We start from the raw sequence: 17,964 nt of genomic DNA on the forward strand, positions 1-17,964 counted from the left end.
AGCCATAGAAACCAGAGATATCCATCTACCTCCATTCATGCTATCTGCAGCCAAAATATTTCCTTGTTTTTTACTTTCCTGCTGCACTCGAACTGTGATGACCTGTTATGTGACCCTTGCCAGTCTCTAATTCCACATTTAGTTAATGCTAAAATTTGTAAGAATTTAAAATCTATTCCAAATACAGATGTCATGAATATGTTTCCAGTACTCAGAACTTCCATCGCACCATCAACATTGTTTAAGAACTGGAGGCATGTTAGATATTGTCATATCTAATACATATTTATGTAAGAATTGCAGGGTGACAAACACATGGGAGTTGGTTAGCTCTGTGGGTTGGATAACTGGTTCCTGATGCAGAACACTGCCAACAACATGGGTTCAATTCCCACATGAGCTAGGTTATTCATGAAGGCCCCATCTTCTCAATCTTGCCCCTTGCCTGAGTGTGGTGATCTTCAAAGGGGAGAGCAGTCTATGGTCATCTGGGACTATGGTGATTTTATAAACATATGGCACATTCTAACAATGACTGATACCTGACAAACCTTGTTACTAATGATATTGGAAGTAACAATAATGTTTATCTGGCACCACCATTGGTCAGGACTATCAATGATTCATCTACTAGTTCGTGGAATGTAAACAGTATCCACTTACTTTGCAACAGGTAAGATGAGACCCAGCGTCCGGTAAAGCACAGCTCCAATGATGTAATAGGATGAGTCATCTGTCTCTGAAATACATTCAAAAATCATAGTGATTAAAGCTTTCAGGTTTTAAGTCTAACTTATCAGGAAGTTAACTGTTTATGTACCTATAAGCAGTTGAAACATTGCTGAGCAACACATTTTGATCATTTATATTTTGATTGTAGTACTTTAAAACACAACTGATATTCTTATTAGTGAGAGGAGCAATGAGGACCTACATGATTAAATATTCCATATAAAACTCATGAGACCGTGGGATCTGTAGCATGAGATTGATGTGCTCTTTGGGGAGGTTCAAGGAGGAAGTTCAGGATTGTCAATGTTTGTAATCCCTCACAAACCTCCTTTAGGGGGTCAAACATATTCACAAAAACACAAAATATCAATGTGTAATGTGCTGTATGTTCAAAAAAGTATTCATAATCTTACTCTAAATCCTATTAAAAATTAAAAATAGATTTGTGAAATTTGGATTAATTCAAGATAAAGTACTATTATGGGAATGAAGTATTTTTGGCTTTTACCAAGCACCACAATGGTAGAATATAGTGTAGATCAGCTGCAGTAACGCTCCCTCCAAAATTGTCTTTACAATGCTCCAATATAAGAAAGAGCTTGTGTTTATATAGCGAGTTTCATGTTCATTCTAAATTACATACTTTTGACTCTACAGTCACCATTATAATGTAAGAAAACATGATAGCCGATTTGCAGGGAGCAAAGCAAAGTAGTGATAAGGTGAATGTCCAAAGAATTATATGTTGGATGAGGGCTAATTGTTGGCTGGGACCCATTTACGCTTAGAAAAGTGCTATTGGATCTTTTATGCACACCTGAGAGGATACATAGTGACTCACATGTGCTTCAATGGCCTATATTATCTCAAGAGGGGCTGTCATCTAACTCTGCAGGGCGACTTCCAACTGATTTATTAAGACTATATGCAAGATAGTTTACAAGATCGAATAGATATCTTTCACATAAGTACACATGGTTCCTTCTGCTATACAGGTTCTCTATCACATGATTGTCCCTGTCAGAGAGCCTGCATATGCCAGTGGGAGAGACTGCAGCCGAAGTGAGATTTCAGCCAGACTGAGGGCATCGGGAATTTGGAGCTGAGTAGGAATTTAGTGCTGAAGGGAAAGAGGGGATCATCTTTGGGAGAGGAGGATCTGTGAGGGAGACTCGAGGGCAAGTGAGAAGTAGAAGGAAACTGAACTGTGCCATCACAGCCACGAGGTAAGTGATTGGCTGGTGACTGGTAAGTTGTTCTTTCTTTTCTTTTTTTCCTCTTGGCATTATAGTTACTGTAGTTGTACACTACATCGGTGTTTCTGTGTAACTTCTGTGGTTTATAGTTTGTAAAGGTTGTATTTGGCAGTAATGAGGAGCAGGAAAGAAGGGCCTTAGAGATTTGGATATCATCTGAAACAAAACATTGTTCAAAAGTTTAAGTTAAAGGGTACGGCATTACAGGAGAGGTTTATTCATCTTGTTCCATGTGGCAGGCTGGGAACAGTTCCAGTTCTCTGGGTCAGCATCTGCGCAGGAAGTATCCCCAGCTACAGTTCCTGGAAGCTCAACTTTCAAAATGGGAGTGGTAGGGAGACACTGGAGCATCCGTGAATCAGAGAGTGTCGTGGTCACGCCGCAAGCTCAGACTCCGCAGGCAGGCAGGAAGGGAATGGGTGACCACTAGACAGAGCAAGATAGGCAGGTAGTGTAGGAATCTCCTATGATCATTCCCCTGCAAAACAGATATACCACTTTGGATACTGTTGAGGGGAATGACCTCTCTGGGGAAAACAGCAACAACCAAACTGATTGCACCACATTTGGTTCTGCTGCAGAGGGGAGGGGTAAAAAATGTGCCAGTGCAATAGTTATAAGGGGTTCAACTCTACGGAGAATAAACAGGCATTTCTGTGGCTTCAAATGAGACTCCAGGATGGTATAATGCCTCCCTGGTGCTTGGGTCAAGAATTTCTTGAAGCGGGTGCAAGACATTCTGGAGGGGAGGGTAAACAGCCAATGGTCGTGGTACACATCAGTACAAACGTCAAAGGTTAAAAAAAGAATGAGGTCCTAAAAGCAGAATTCTGGGAGCTAGGAAGAAAGTTAAGAAATCAGACCTCAAAGGGAGTGATCTCTGGATTATTGCCAGTGCCATGTGCTAGTCAGAGTAGAAATGACAGAATATATCGGATGAATACGTGTCTGAAGAGATGGTGTCGGGGGAGGGTTTCAAATTCCTGGGGCATTGAGATTGGTTCTGGGGGTGGTGGGACCTGTATAAATCAGACAAGGTTATACCTGAGCAGGACTGGGATTGATATCTAGGGGAACTGTTTCCTAGAGTGGTTGGGGAGGGTTTAAACTCTTACGCCAGGGGATGGACACTTATGTAAGGAGTCAGAGAAGGAAGGAACAAGGACAAAAACAAAGGCAGAAAAGGGAATAAGAAAAGTGATAGGCAGAGAAACAAGGACAAAGTTCAAACAGGGTTATAAAGAAAAATATTGGGAGCAAGGCAAACAATGTTAAAAAGACAAGTTTAAAGCTCTGTGCCTTAATGTGCAGAGCATTTGCAATAACGTGGGTGAACTAATTGCGCAGATAGATATAAAAGGATATAATATAACTGGGATTAGGGAGAATGGCTGCAGGGTGACCAGGGGCGTGAATTTAATGTTCCAGAGTATTCTTATTTAGGAAGGACAGGCATAAAGGAAAAGGTGGTGGAGTGGCACTGCTGGTTAAAGAGGAAATTAACACAATAGTGAGAAAGGATATTTTGCTTTCTGACAACGTGAAGTCAGTATGGTTAGTTGAGAAATATCAACAGACAAAAAACATTAATGGGTGTCATTTATAGACCCCCAAATTGCAGTGATGATGTTTGGAATGGCATTAAACACAAAATTAGAGATGCATCTCATAAGGGAATATCAGTGATCATGGGTGATTTTAATCTGTATATAAATTGGGCAAATCAAATTACCACAATGTCATAGAAGAGGAATTCCTGGAATGTATATGGGATAGTTTTCTTGACCAATATGCGGAGAAACCAACTACAGAGCACGCCATCTTAGAATGGGTACTGCGTAATGATAGGGAATCATTGCCAATCTAGCTGACACCTTGGGGAAGAGTTATGAGGGTGCTGAATCTTAATAAAGGAAACTGAGGATATGAGGTGTGAGTTGGCCTTGATACATTAGGGAGAGTTACTTAAAGGGGTGACATTGGATAGGCAATGGCAAACATTCAAAGAACTTATTGGGGAACTGTGCTGTCTGACACAAAAGCAAAATGGGTAAGAGGGCCAATCCATCGATTACAAAGGAAATTAGAGAGAGTATCCGATATAAGCAAGAAGCATACAGATCAGCCAAGAAAAATAATAGGTCTGAGGATTTGGAGCAGTTTAGAATTCAGCAGGACTTAGAATTCAGAAGGACAAAGGGATTGATTAAGAAGGGGAAAATACAGTACAAGAGTAACCTTGCAGGGAACATAAAGACTGATACTAAGGGTTTCTGTAGATTCATGAAGAGAGAAAGATTGAAGATAAATGTAGGTCCTCTACAGACAGAAATGGGAGAATGTATAATAGGGGACAAAGAAATGGCTAAGCAACTGAATATATACTTTGGTTCGTCTTCACGAAACAGAACACAAATCAGATGCCAGAAATGTTGGAGAATTCAAGATTTAATGAGAGAGAAGAACTGATGGAAATCAATATTAGTAGAGAAACGGTGCTGGGAAAATTGATGACATTGAAAGTGGATAAATCCCCAGAGCCTGATAATCTACATCTCAGAGTACTTAAGGAATTGGCTCTAGAAATAGTGGATGCATTGGTGGTCACCTTCCAGGATTCTATCGATTCTGGAACGATCCCTGCAGATTGGAGTAGTTAATGTCATTCCAATATCCAAAAAGGGAGGTGGAGAGAAAACAGGGAATTATAGACGAGTAAGCTTAAGATCGGTAGTGGGGAAAATTCGCAAATCCATTGTGAAGGAATTTATAACAAGCATTTAGAATGCACTGGCAGGATCAGACAGAGTAAGAAGTCTCAAAACACCAGGTTAAAGTCCAACAGGTTTATTTGGTAGCAAACGCCACTAGCTTTCGGGGCTTTGCCCCTTTGTCAGGTGAGTGGGGAGTTCTGATCACAATGTTGTTTGTCCATTGTCATCGATGAGGACCTCGACACCATCAGTCATTTTGAGGCTGGATGCGATGTGTCCGAAGATGACTGATCAGGCCAATTCGGGCGCGGAATGTCCTGGCACATATTGGACCTACTTGTATAGGCACTGTAGTTGTTGCGCTGGTGGCTCTGGACTTGCGCAGCTCGCACTTAAGTTATGCTTCAGCAATCCACCTTGCTTCATAAACTTGATAGCTCTTGTGGATGAGGCAGCACCAGGTAGGATGTTTTGTGCCAGCATTTCCCAGGTGGTCGTGTCTATGTCAAGAGACTTCAGGGAGGCCTTGACTTTGTCTTTGTGATGGTTCTTCTGCCCTCCGTGCGAGTGTTTACCTGCAGAGAGTTCCCCAAAAAGGAGCTGCTTGGGTATGCGCTCGTCTGGCATACAGATGACATGCCCTGCCCACCAGTTTCGTGCTCTCATCAGCAGTGTGTGGACTGATGGTAGACTTGCTGTAGAGAGAACTTCAATGTCTGGTACTTTGTCTTGCCATCTGATGAGTAATATTCTGTGAAGATAAGTCATGTGGAAATGATTGAGCTGTCTTGCACGCCTTCGATACACAGTCCACATTTCACAGGCATAGAGGAGGGTCGTGAGTGCCACGGTGCTGTAGACCTTCAGTTTTGTTGCTGGGCTGATTCCTTGATGTTCCCATACAGTGGAGCATGGTCTACCGAAAGTAGAACTTGCCTTTGCTATTCTGCAGTTAACTTCTGTATCAATGGTGTGGTGGGGAAAAACCCATAAAGTTGGATACCTGGCATAAAATAGCTGCCCGGCATGGTAGCACAATGGTTAGCACTGCTGCTTCACAGCTCCAGGGACCTGGGTTCAATTCCCAGCTTGGGTCACTGACTGTGTGGAGTTTGCACATTGTTCTCGTGTCTGTGTGGGTTTCCTCCCACAGTCCAAAGATGTGTGGGTTAGGTTGATTGGTCATGCTAAAATTGACCTTAGTGTCCTGAGATACATAGGTTTGAGGACTTAGTGGTAAATATATAAAGATATGGAGATAGGGCCTGGGTGGGATTGTGGTCGGTGCAGACTCGATGGGCTGAATGGCCTCTTTCTGTACTGTAGAGATTCTAAGACACATGAAGGGTTAAAAGACATTGAGCAGGAACTGACTTTTAATGAAGCCAGCTACTTGAAATTTAAACGTACAGGACAGACAGTCATTTGAATTAAACATACAGGGAACAAATACTGCAGGAAGCCGGGCACCTGAAAAGATAAAGTCCTGGGACAATAGGGTCTGATAAGGAGATTACCCACAAGTGTGAACGTGAATACATAAATGCAGGAAAACCAATTACTGTATGAATAGACTGAAACTAAGTCATTGATAAAGAGCAAATGTATCCATTCATGGAACAATGCGATATTGAAATGCTCATGTCTGTATCTGTCTATAACGATGTGTTAAACAATCATTCTCCTACTCGATTACAATGATGTGTTAATGATGTCCGATCCATCTATTGTGTAAAAGATATAAAGATGAACCGCTCCTATTGTATCATTGAGAGAAGGTAGCTGCCCAGTACTGCGGAGTGCCAGTGCCTTTTCTCCATGAAGCTTTGTTAAATAAAACTGCCAGTCTGACTCCAAAGTGGTAATTTCCCACAACAATAGTCACTGCTTGAGAGAGGGTGCTGCCAAGATAAGTGAACTGGTCCACTGCCTGTAGTTTCTGCCCTTTGATTGTGATTATGGGTTCTGTGTACGGTGCATGAGGAGCAGGCTGGTGCGTGACTTTGGTCTTTTTAATGTTGATGGTGAGTCCAAAGTTGTCACAAGCCGTGGAAAATTTGTCCATACTACTTGCATCTCTGGCTCTGAGCCAGTATACAAGGCGCAGTCATCAGCAAAGAGGAAGTCTCTCAGAACAGTCTCTTTCACTTTGGTAATAGCTTGAAGTCTCCTCAGGTTGAAGAGCTTCCCATCCACTCTGTACTTGAGGCTGATTCCAGCAACACTGTCCTGGAAGACATCATTCAGCATGGCAGTAAACATCATGCTCAACAGGATGGGAGCAAGCTCACAGACCTGTTTGATGCCATTGTTGACTGGGAATGCCTCGGACGATTCTCTGCCATCCATTACTCTGGCCATCATGACATCATGGAACTGGTGTACCTTTGGGTGGGTGGGTGGGTGGGGTTGTTGGGTGTGGGGGGGGGGGGAGCGGGGGGTGTAGTGGTGTGGAGGAGGAGAGGGCAGCCAAACATTGACATGATCCTTCACAGGCCTTGTCGGCTTACAGCGTCGAAGGCCTTCACAATGTCAACAAAGGTTGTGTAGAGCTCGCGATTCTGCTCCTGACACTTCTCCTGAAGTTGGCGTGCAGCAAAAATCATGTCAATAGTTCCGCGACCTTTGTGGAAGCCACACTTTGATTCTGGAAGCAGGCCCAACTCCAGATGAGTGACCAGACGATTTAGCAGGACTCTTGCGAGGGTTTTTCTTGTGATGGAGAGCAGCGAGATTCCTTGGTGGTTGTCACATACTTGTCGATTGCCCCTCCTCTTGTAGAGGTGTACGATGGAAGCATCTTTAAGTTCTTGAGGAATGGATCCTTGCTTCCAAAAGGACTGTAACAACTTGGTGAGCTTCTCAGTAAGTACAGCACCAGCAGCTTTGTAATCTCTGCGGGTATGGCATCTGCCCCTGGGGCTTTGTCACTGGATAGCTGGCTGACAGCTTTCGTGACTTCGGCTACTAGCGGTGGGTTATCCATGACGCTGTTGATATCAACCTGGGGAATCCTGCCTATTGCCTCAATGTTAATAGATGACAGTCGGTTGAGACTTCAGCGTGTTCAGTCCATCTCTGCAGGATCTGAGCCCTACTCTGTAATGAGAGTTGTACCATCTGTACTCAGGAGAGGGGAGCTCCCGAGAGATTGAGTTCTGGAGAGAGTGATGAGCGCTTCATAGAACCGTTTCCCTGTATTTCATCCACCTTGGCGCTCAGCCAGGCATCCTGCATTTTACACAGTTTATTCTGGACTGTCCTGCAAGCACCGGTAAAAGCATTTTTCTTGGCAGCTGATGAGGGGTTGCTCTGACAGGCCCAATGAAGACGGTGTTTTTCAACAAGTAGAGCCTGTATCTCCTCATCATTCTCATCAAACCAGTCATGCTGCTTGCGGGTAGAGGGCCCGAGTATCTTCAGTGCAGATGAATGAACAGCATCCCTCAAGCATTCCCAGTCGTCCTCAGTGCTGCCTGCGAGGTGTAGGTCAGCAAGCATGATTTCTAAGTGCTGAAGCTATGCTGGCATTCTTTAGCTCGGCTGCATTGATTCTTTTCATAACCTTGCTTCCTTGTGGTCGTCTCTTGGATCTGATGCGGAGCGTCATTTTGGAGGTAGACAGAGGGGAACCGGTGGAGGTGGTGTTTTTAGATTTCCAAAAGTTTGGTAAGGTGCCTCATAAAAGGTTGCTACAGAAGGTCAGGGTGCACGGGGTTGGGGGTAAGGTGTTAACGTGGATAGAGGATTGGCTGTCTAACAGGAAGCAGGGAGTTGGTATCAATGGGTGCTATTCTGGTTGGTGGTTGGTGACTACTGGAGTGCCGCAGGGATCGGTGCTGGGGCCTCAACTATTCAACATTCATATAGATGATCTGGAGGAGGGGGCTGAGTGTAGGGTAACGAAATTCACTGATGACACAAAGATGAGTGGAAAAGCAAATTGCGTGGAGGGTGTGGAAAGACTGCAGAGAGATCTGGATAGGCTGAGCGAGTGGGCAAGGGCCTGACAGATAGAGTATAATGTTAGCATGTGTGAGGTTATCCACTTTGACAGAAATAATAGTAAGAGGGATTACTATTTAAAAGGCGAAAAGCTGCAGCATACTACGGTGCAGAGGGACCTGGGGGTCTTGTGCACAAGTCGCAAAAACCCAGTCTGCAGGTGCAGTAGGTGATCAAGAAGGTGAATGGAATGCCTGCCTTTATAGCGAGGGGGATAGAATCTAAAAGTAGGGAGGTCTTGCTGCAACTGTACAGGGCACTGGTGAGGCCGCAGCTGGAGTACTGTGTGCAGTTTTGGTCACTGCACTTGCGGAAGGATATTTTGGCCTTGGAGGGAGTGCAGAGAAGGTTCACTAGGCTGATACCGGAGATGAGGGGATTGGACTATGAAGACAGACTAAATAGACTGGGTCTGTACTCGTTGGAGTTTAGAAGGATGAGGTGGGATCTTATAGAGACGTATAATGAAGGGGATGGGTAGAGTAGAGGTAGAGAGATCCTTCCCGCTTAGAAAGGATAGCAGGACTCGAGGGCACAGCCTCAAGATAAGCGGGGGGCAGTTTAGATCAGAGTTGAGGAGGAACTTCTTCACTCAAAGGGTGGTGAATCTCCGGAATTCTCTGCCCCTTGAAGTGGTGGAGGTACCTTGCTAAATATATTTAAGTCACGGGTAGATAGGTATTTGATAGACAGGAGAATTAAGGGTTATGGGGAGAAAGCAGGAAAGTGGAACTGATCCACTTCAGATCAGCCATGATCTTATTGAATGGCGGGGCAGGCTCGAAGGGCTAGACGGCCTACTCCTGCTCCTATTTCTTATGTTCTTATGTTCACAAGCAATGAAGTTGCTGAGAACAGTGATTTCAACAAATTAAAAGTTACAGATGAAAGCTTATAAATTTAAATTATTAAATATAAATGTAATTATTTTGGAAAGTTTCAATATTAGGGCAACAGTAAAAATATTGGTTAGCACTGCTGTCTCACTTGGGTTCAATTCCTACCACGGGTGACTGTCTTGTGTGGAGTTTGCACGTTCTCCCCATGTCTGCATGGGTTTACTCCAGGTGCTCCGGCTTTCTGCTACAATCCAAAGATGTGTGGGTTAGGTTGATTGGCCGTGATAAATGGCCCCTTATTGGGGGGGGTAGTGGTTTACAGGGTAAATACATGCGGTTACCGCAATAGGGCGTGGATGGGATAGTTGTCGGTGCAAGCTTGATGAGCTGAATGGCTTCCTTCTACACTGTAGTGTTTCAATGATTCTATGAATTTAATGCAAAAGAAAAAAGACTTGAAAAAAATGCAGAAGTGAAACTGTGCTGAAAGGTGTGATGTGAATAGGCAATGCTAGACAAATACAAAGCATCATTTAACATTAACTCAACAATATTGTTGATTAGAACACGATGATTAGAATTTGCGCTCCTGTTTGTATTGGGTGTGAATGGAGATGGGAGTGGGAAATTCCGCAGGAAGCCCAACAGCTTTTTACGTCAGTGAGCGTTCTCACTGTGATTGTTCCTTCCCTCCCCCAATAAAATAATAAGATTCCTGTCGTACTCTGTTAGGAAGCTCATAAGTTTGCATTACCTGCCTCGGCACAGCAATCATTCCCTCATGCTCACAGTACTGTGATGGTGGAATGGCACCGTTCATGACTCCTTGGGAAGATGTGGGTGTACCAGCAAGACGTCTTGGGCTGAGTGTGTTCTGGCAAGATGCCTCAGGGTGAGGGGAGTGTACTGATGCATGGGAGTAACAAAGGAGGAGGGCTGGTGTAGGTAGCAAAGGAGGAGGGTTGAGTGGGTAGCAAAGGAGGAAGGTGAGGAGGGGGGATAATAGCAGCAGAAGACCAGTGCAAAAGATGCCAATGCACTGGGCCAGAATTCTGAGGGCATGGGGCTGAAGGCACAGTGGTTGCAGAGGCAATGGAGCCAGGGCAAAGAGGCAAAGGCCTCAGTGCCAGAAGAGGTGGCTCCAGAAAGCCAACTTTTAAACTGACCCTTCCTGAGGCTGCATTCTTCTGCTGCTGGGCCTCTGCCTCTGAGGACATGACACTGAGAAGGAAGACTAATGAGGATGAGGTCAAATAGCTTTTTCCTTCTTGTTGGCTTCCTCACCACCTGCCTGAGATCTGTCCAACAACGATGTTCTTTAGGATCCAGCAAACTCAGTCAGTCGTGGTGAAACTGAGCCTTTCTTGGTGATGGCTGGAGAAAATCCCCCAGCCAGCGTACATTCTGTGTCCTTGCTGTCCTGACTATTTCCTCCAGGTGGTGTTCAACATAGAGGAGTACTGATTCCTCAGCTTGGCGGGGTGGGGGGAGGGGCAGTAATTTGTAACCAGGAGGTGATTTCCTTGCCCATGTTTGACGATGTCACAAGACTTCATGTGGTCAGAGGCAATGTTGAGCATTTCCAGGGCCATTCCTTCCCAACTACATACCACTGAACCACCACCTCTGCAGTGCTGTCCCATTGGTGGAAAGGGTCAAACCCAGGTATATTGATGTTGATGTCTGGAACATTGTCTGTAAGATATGATTTTGTTAGGTTGATTATGTCTGGCTGTTGCTTGACTAGTCTGTAAAACAGCTCTCCCAATTTTGGCATAAGCCCTTTTATGTTAGTCAGGAGGACTTTGCAGCATTGATGGGGCTGGGTGTCCATTGTCATTTCCAATACCATGGTTAATGCTTGCTGGTCTGTCCAGGCTTATTCCTTTTTGTAGGCTTTGTCTTGGTTCGATACAACTGAGTGGCTATTTAGAGGACATTTAAGAGTCAACCATATTGCTGTGATTATGGAGTCACAGGTAGGTGAGCCCAGTAAGGACAGCAGTTTAAAGGACATTAGTGAACCCGATGTATTTTTACAACAATCTGCAATGGTATTATGGTCAACATTAGACTAACTTATTGAATTTAAGTTCCACCGGCTTCTGTCATCGGATTTGAGCCCATATATCCAGAGCATTAGTCTGCCTCTGCATTACTAGTCCTGTGACATTACCACTAAGCAATCACCTTCTTCCTAGTTGAGTAACACAGAATCACTGTATGCAGTTGTAGTTCTTACAAACCCATGTCATAGCAATCCTTCCTTACCCAGTCACAACCAACATACAACATGGTGCCCATGATGGCGGCAGCTGTGAAGGACCCAAAATTTTTAAAAATCAACTTCAAAGAATTTTTCAAGTCTGTCCTGAGAAAGGGTGTTTAAAGCTGAAGACTTTGGTTGGGCAGTTATAGTTCTCCTAAACAGCTCCATAGTAGATAGAAAGTCAAGGAGAGACAGAAAATGAACTGTTCAACTCAGTAAGGGACCCACCAAAGGACATGACGGTCCATGAAAAAAAAACCCAATCCAACAACATCAGAGAACACAGCGATGATTGAGGAATGGTGAGAAGCCCTTTAAAGGACAAAAATCTACAATTTAATGATGCAGTAAGCAAGACCCACTGGGCAGATTCAATTGTTAGTGAGCCCGGGTTTGCATACATCCCACCAGTCTAGGTTCAAGTTTGCTGTCGTTATCCTTGGCAACTACAAGGCAGCAATAAAAAATATTAATTGAATAGACATGATTTCCTACTGGGAGGAAAGCAGACATCAATAGTAACTTCAAAAAATAGTTTTAGAACTATAAAGTTTAAGCTGCAAAGGGCAAAAGGAGTTAGTGACTGCAGCAGGTATTCATAATTTAAAAAAAAATTAGACAAGCCTCCTAGATACTTAGAGCAGCTATGGATTCCAAATTCACATTGCCTGAGAGATTTGGCTATATGGAAGGACCAGATCAAACTCAAAATTGGGCACTTTGGAGAAAAAGATCTTTGAATCTGAATTGAACAAAGAACAACACAGCACGGGAAACAGGCCCTTCGGCCCAACGAGCCCGCACCACCATTTTAACATTATGAGTCCCCTCTTCACCCATGACCCTTGTCTATGCTTATGGCATTCCACATTGAGGGAAGAATAATTTAGGGACAATTTGTTACACCAATCAGCCTAACAGCACATCTTTCGGGTGTAGGAGGAAACCGGAGCACCCAGACAAAACCCACGCAAGCACGGGGAGAATGCGCAAACTCCCACAGACACTGGCCCAAATCCATGTATCTGCACAGCAAACAGTGTTAGTCACTGAGCTGTCGTGTTGCTTCAGGATTGGATGGTAAGTCTGAGATTGAACAAGTCAATACATTACTCTCTTGGAATAATTGTGATGTTACTGCAAAAACAGGCATTAATGAAACATCAGACAAATTTGATAATTATTTTAATATAAAACCATAGAATCCTACTGTGCAGAAGGAGGCAATTCGGCCTACTGAGTCTGCATCGACCACAATCTTACCCAGGTCCTATTCCCATAACCTCATACATTTACTCTAGCTAATCCCCCTGACACTAAGCTGCACATCTTTGGATTCTGGGAGGAAACCAGAACACCTGGAGAAAACCCACACAGATATGGGGAGAATGTGCAAACTCCATACAAAGAGTGACCTAAGCCGGGAATCGAACCTTAGTCCCTGGAGCTGTGAGGCAGTGCTGCATGCCACCATGCTGCCTTTATGAACAAACAGATCTAGTACAAGCCAAATTCGACAAAAAGATCCAGAAAAGTGGAAGAATCAGTAGATGCTTTCATTAATGAATCGTGTGGGTTGGCTGAAGGTTGTGAGTATGGAGACCAAAAACACAGAATGAATATTAGACCATTTTGCATTTGGTGTTACTAATGATTCCCTATTTGACCTTCTGACTCCCTACTGACCTTTGACCAAGGAAAACATAACCTTGGAGAAAGCAAGACAGTTGGTGAGGCAAGCAGAGGTTCATAAACAGAATAGGGTCATACTCGGAGCTGAAGAAAAACCTTGGTACAGAAAACCTCATTTGACATAACAAAATAATGCCAAAGAAATTTCAGAAATCATCATATGGAGCAAAGGTAAGACGCCAGCAAGCCATGCCAGTGATATGGTGCAAAAATGTCCCCAAGGCATGAACAGTTTCTAGCAAGCAATGCAGAATGCTTTTAATGCAAAAGATTTGGATGCTTTGGCAAGATGTTCAAAACTAAAACATCTAAGTATAGCAAATAATGAGAACGTCTTTATAAACATGGCTATCAATAGAGAAAAAAAGGGTTCTGGATTAATAGGGGATCAGGGCTTATGGGGAAAAGGCACGAGAATGAGGATGAAATAAAATCAGCCATGATTGAATGCTGGAGCAGACTCAATGGGCCCAGTGGCCTAATTCTGCCCCCACGTCTTATGGTCTTATCAATGAAATTGAAGAATCTGAAGAAGACAAACAAAACTGCTTCCTGGATGAGTTCAAAGACCCTGGAGACATATTCTGGAAAGTTTGTATCAATGGACATATCAGCAATTTCAAACTACTTACAGGAGCAAGTGTAATGGTCTTATCAGACAAAGAATCATGGCAAGTAACATCGTGCCTGAAGCCAAATGGAATTTTCTGTAAAACATGCAAAGTGTTGCAGTGGGCAAGAAAAGTGGCATCCAGCTGATTTAAAAAAAACTGCCCCAGCAAGATAGTTTTTTTTAAAGATCGGGGCATCCTTTTTAAAGGTCACCTCACTATAAAAGGTTAAAAAGAGATCACCCCCTCCACCATATCCCTCTACATTTCTTCATCCTGCACCCCAACCTTGCGCCACCCTCTGGGGGCCACAGGGAAGTGACCTGGACACGATCCTTTCTTCTCTGACCTATGCACTCACCCCAGCTCCTCTACAGCGTCTATTCGCCAGGTGCACACTGGAGGTGCCCTTATGTCAACATAAACAGCTAATGTAATGAGAGGGTGGTTATCAGGCTTGGAGGCCTGATAATCAGATGTTTATTTATTCTAATGGGGATCCTGATATTTAATGTGGAGAATCCCATTACATCACTGGCGGGGAGGGGGAGTGGGGACAATTGCCTTTATGCCTGCGTGAAACATGATTTGCAATTTTCTCACAATTTTCCGCTCCCATCGCCAATCCTGCTTGACGAAAACAGAAGTATAAAAGTCTCCCTCAAGTTATACAAAGAAAAGTGCAGCACAGGAACAGGACATTCAGCCCTCCAAGCCTGTGCCAATTATGATGCCTGCCTAAACTAAAACCTTATGCACTTTGGAGTCTGTATCCTTCCATTTCCATCCTATTCATGCATTCGTCTAGTTGCCCCTTAAATGCTGCTATTGTACCTGCTCCCACTACCTCCCATATTCCGGACATTCAGCACCCTCTGTGTAAAAAAAACTTGCCTTCCTCAACTCCTCTAAACTTTTCCCCACGCACCTTAAACCTATGTCCCCTAGTACTTCCTTTTTCTACCCTAGGAAAGAGTATCTGAGTATCCACTCTGTCCATGCCACTCATAATCTTGCAGACCTCTATCAGTCACCCTTCAACCTCCGTTGTTCCAGTGAGAACAAGCCGAGTTTATCCAGCCTCTCCTCATAACTCATACTCTACAGACCAGACAGCATTCTGGTAAACCTCTCTGTATCCTCTCCAAAGCATCCATGTCCTTCTGGTAGTGCAGCGACCAGAATTTTACACAATATTCTAAACGGGGCCTAACTAAGTTTCTATACAGCTGCAGTGCGATCTGGCCAATTTTTATACTCAATGCTCCAACCAATGAAGGCAAGCATGTTGTATGCCTTCTTGATTACCTTATCCACCTGCGTTGCCACTTTCAGTGATCGGTTGACACATATGCTCAGATCGCTGCCTGTCAAAAGTACTAAGGGCTCTACCATTTACTAGATGGTCCCAACATGAATTGGGCCTTCCAAAATGCATTATCTCATACTTGTCCAGGTTAAAATCCATCTGCCATTTCTCCCTCTATTCAAGTCTCCAATGGGTCTTTATCTTGCTGTATCCTCTGACAATCCTCTTCACTATCTGTAACTCCACCAATTTTTGTATTGTCTGTGAATTTACTACTCAGACCACCTTCCTCCAAATCATTTATAAATACTATGAACAACAAATGTCCCAGAACTGATCCCCCCTCAAACTATCCAATTGCACTACAGGTCTGGATTGGGATTTCGGCACTGATTTTCTGACACTCTTTACAAAGGCCAATAAGCCCACCAAGAGGAAGAGAGTAAACTTGTTTTCACCAAAAATATAGTGAACCAATTAGACCAACAAGTATTAAGTATGCCCACAATCCTTAATCACTCTGTGGTCCCGCTGAGAGTATTGAAGAAAAACCCCAAACGATAAAATACAGCATTACTATACCACATTCATCTAACAGTGGTAACTCCTTTGTAAGTGCATCCACACCAATCCATCACCAAAAGCAATAGCCAAGGATGCTAGCAGTTAGACAAGTCCAGAACAATACATAGGACCATGCAATGTCCACCTCTTCCATGTTCCAAGACACTGACCTTACTGCGACAACAGAGCTACTTGAATTTGAGGAAAGCCAAGATGCCAAGTGGTTTCTTCAGTTTCACATTCTACCCAAACAATTATTTTCAGACACAGAAGTCCCAGACCATCAAAGAATTCATGAACGAGATGCTATATGTAGTGATCACTTCAGAAGTAAAGAAAATAAACAAAATCGTTAAAAAGAACAAGGATAAACTCAACAGATAAGGATAGAAAACATATGAAATGCAGAGAGGAATAAACCAACAAAATCCAATCGAGAGAGAGAAGTGATCAAGAAAAATATAATGGCAAAGAGAGAAAGAAAAGATTAAAATCCAGGCCCATGTAAGGGACAAGACAGAAAAATAGCAACTATCCAGAAGGATGACAACCAACATACTCCAGAGGTACTCCAAGGAGGAATGCATAAATCTTCTGTTCATCTCTCAAAGGCACCCATCCATCTTATATTTGGAAGAAACAGATGTTAAGTCACAGACTAACAAAGCAGCAGATTCTGTAACTGTCATTGAGGACCAACCATGTCAAAGCAAATAAGTCCAAAGACAGACCACTGATCTTCCAAGTCTCACAAGAACATGGTCAGGGAGAGTCATGAAGCCTCCATACTGATTGAATCTTTAAATTCAGATACTTGGAAGGAGATGGGATTGTATGTAAATACAAACATAAAGCATATATGTGCAAAGACTTGGGGGAAATGCAACATTAGGATGATCAGGTTAAAAGAGTTAATATGTGGGACTGGAGAAACAATATTCACATGATGATGTAAGAATGACATGGCCAAATGTTGAAAGAAAAAGTATTCAAGCATCGTTGGAGTGACAGCTAGTCATGTATATTTACATATAGTCATGTTTATCCAATAAACTAGTCATAGTTCAGACATACCTATTTCTCAGCAATTGTTCCTTAGCCAGTCACAACCAACACACCACACACTTTCTATTGGAGTCAGTAGGAGGAAAGTAGGCTATCTAATGGGCAACCAATTTGACATCCTCGGTTTCACACCTGTATCTTAAATTAAAATGACACTTGATTGAGAACTCTGACGGATTTTCCTCACTATAATCAAGGGCAACTGAAGCTAACTGTAATGTCCCGGAGATTGCCCCAAACAGTTACAGGTGGGATTGAGGCACCTTTAGTTTGCACCTTACTGAATCTAAAACTGCTATTATTGTAGTAATATTGCATAGTGGGGTGAGATTTTCTGGCTGTGCTCATCCCAAAACCGGAAAACCCTGCCTGAGGTCAATGGACCTTTCCATGGCCCATGTCTGGCCCTCTAGATTCCCACGGTGGGCAGAATGGGAAAATTTGGCCCTACGGCTCTAAAGTGTTCATTTCTTGTCTGCTGACACATTTCACTTAACGAGAGGTAAATCATTAACAATTTTAAAGTAAAGTAAGTTGTAACTATCTTGAATAGCTGGACCTCTTGTGGGCCGCAAAGTAATTGCAGGACTCATTCCCTACTTCTTACAACGAGGAGTAGGTAATATGTTACACAGAATTATTGGGCAACTGAGCCAGCAGCAAAATGTGATTCTGATGATCCTTATTCATCTGGGTCACTAAACCATAAGTTTTCCAACTGAATCCTGCACCTCCGGGGGTACTAAAGTCATTTGATTTCTCTCAGTCTGTCATCATGTTTGTTGGCTAGGCAGCAATTTTTCCCAGATGGTCTGTATTAGTGAAGAAACAGTTTCTGAAATAATGGGAACATTTTCCATTATATAAATGCTGTCAAGCATTTGGACCTTAGAACATAGAACATAGAA

General features: G+C 43.3%; 1 protein-coding gene across 5 annotated transcripts in view; it reads right to left on the minus strand.

The window, feature by feature from the left end:
- Positions 1-17,964, minus strand: part of adgrb2 (adhesion G protein-coupled receptor B2) — a 930,376-nt gene that overhangs the window by 365,867 nt on the left and 546,545 nt on the right. For all 5 annotated transcript variants that reach the window (XM_080211622.1, XM_080211621.1, XM_080211620.1 and 2 more), the window contains one exon: positions 664-739. In XM_080211622.1, coding sequence (XP_080067748.1) covers positions 664-739 — 76 coding nt within the window. The remainder of the gene's footprint in view (positions 1-663; positions 740-17,964) is intronic.

Source organism: Carcharhinus amblyrhynchos, chromosome 24, assembly GCF_965287045.1.
Source record: "Carcharhinus amblyrhynchos chromosome 24, sCarAmb.v2.hapA, whole genome shotgun sequence".
In the NCBI taxonomy this organism is placed as follows: Eukaryota; Metazoa; Chordata; class Chondrichthyes; order Carcharhiniformes; family Carcharhinidae; genus Carcharhinus; species Carcharhinus amblyrhynchos.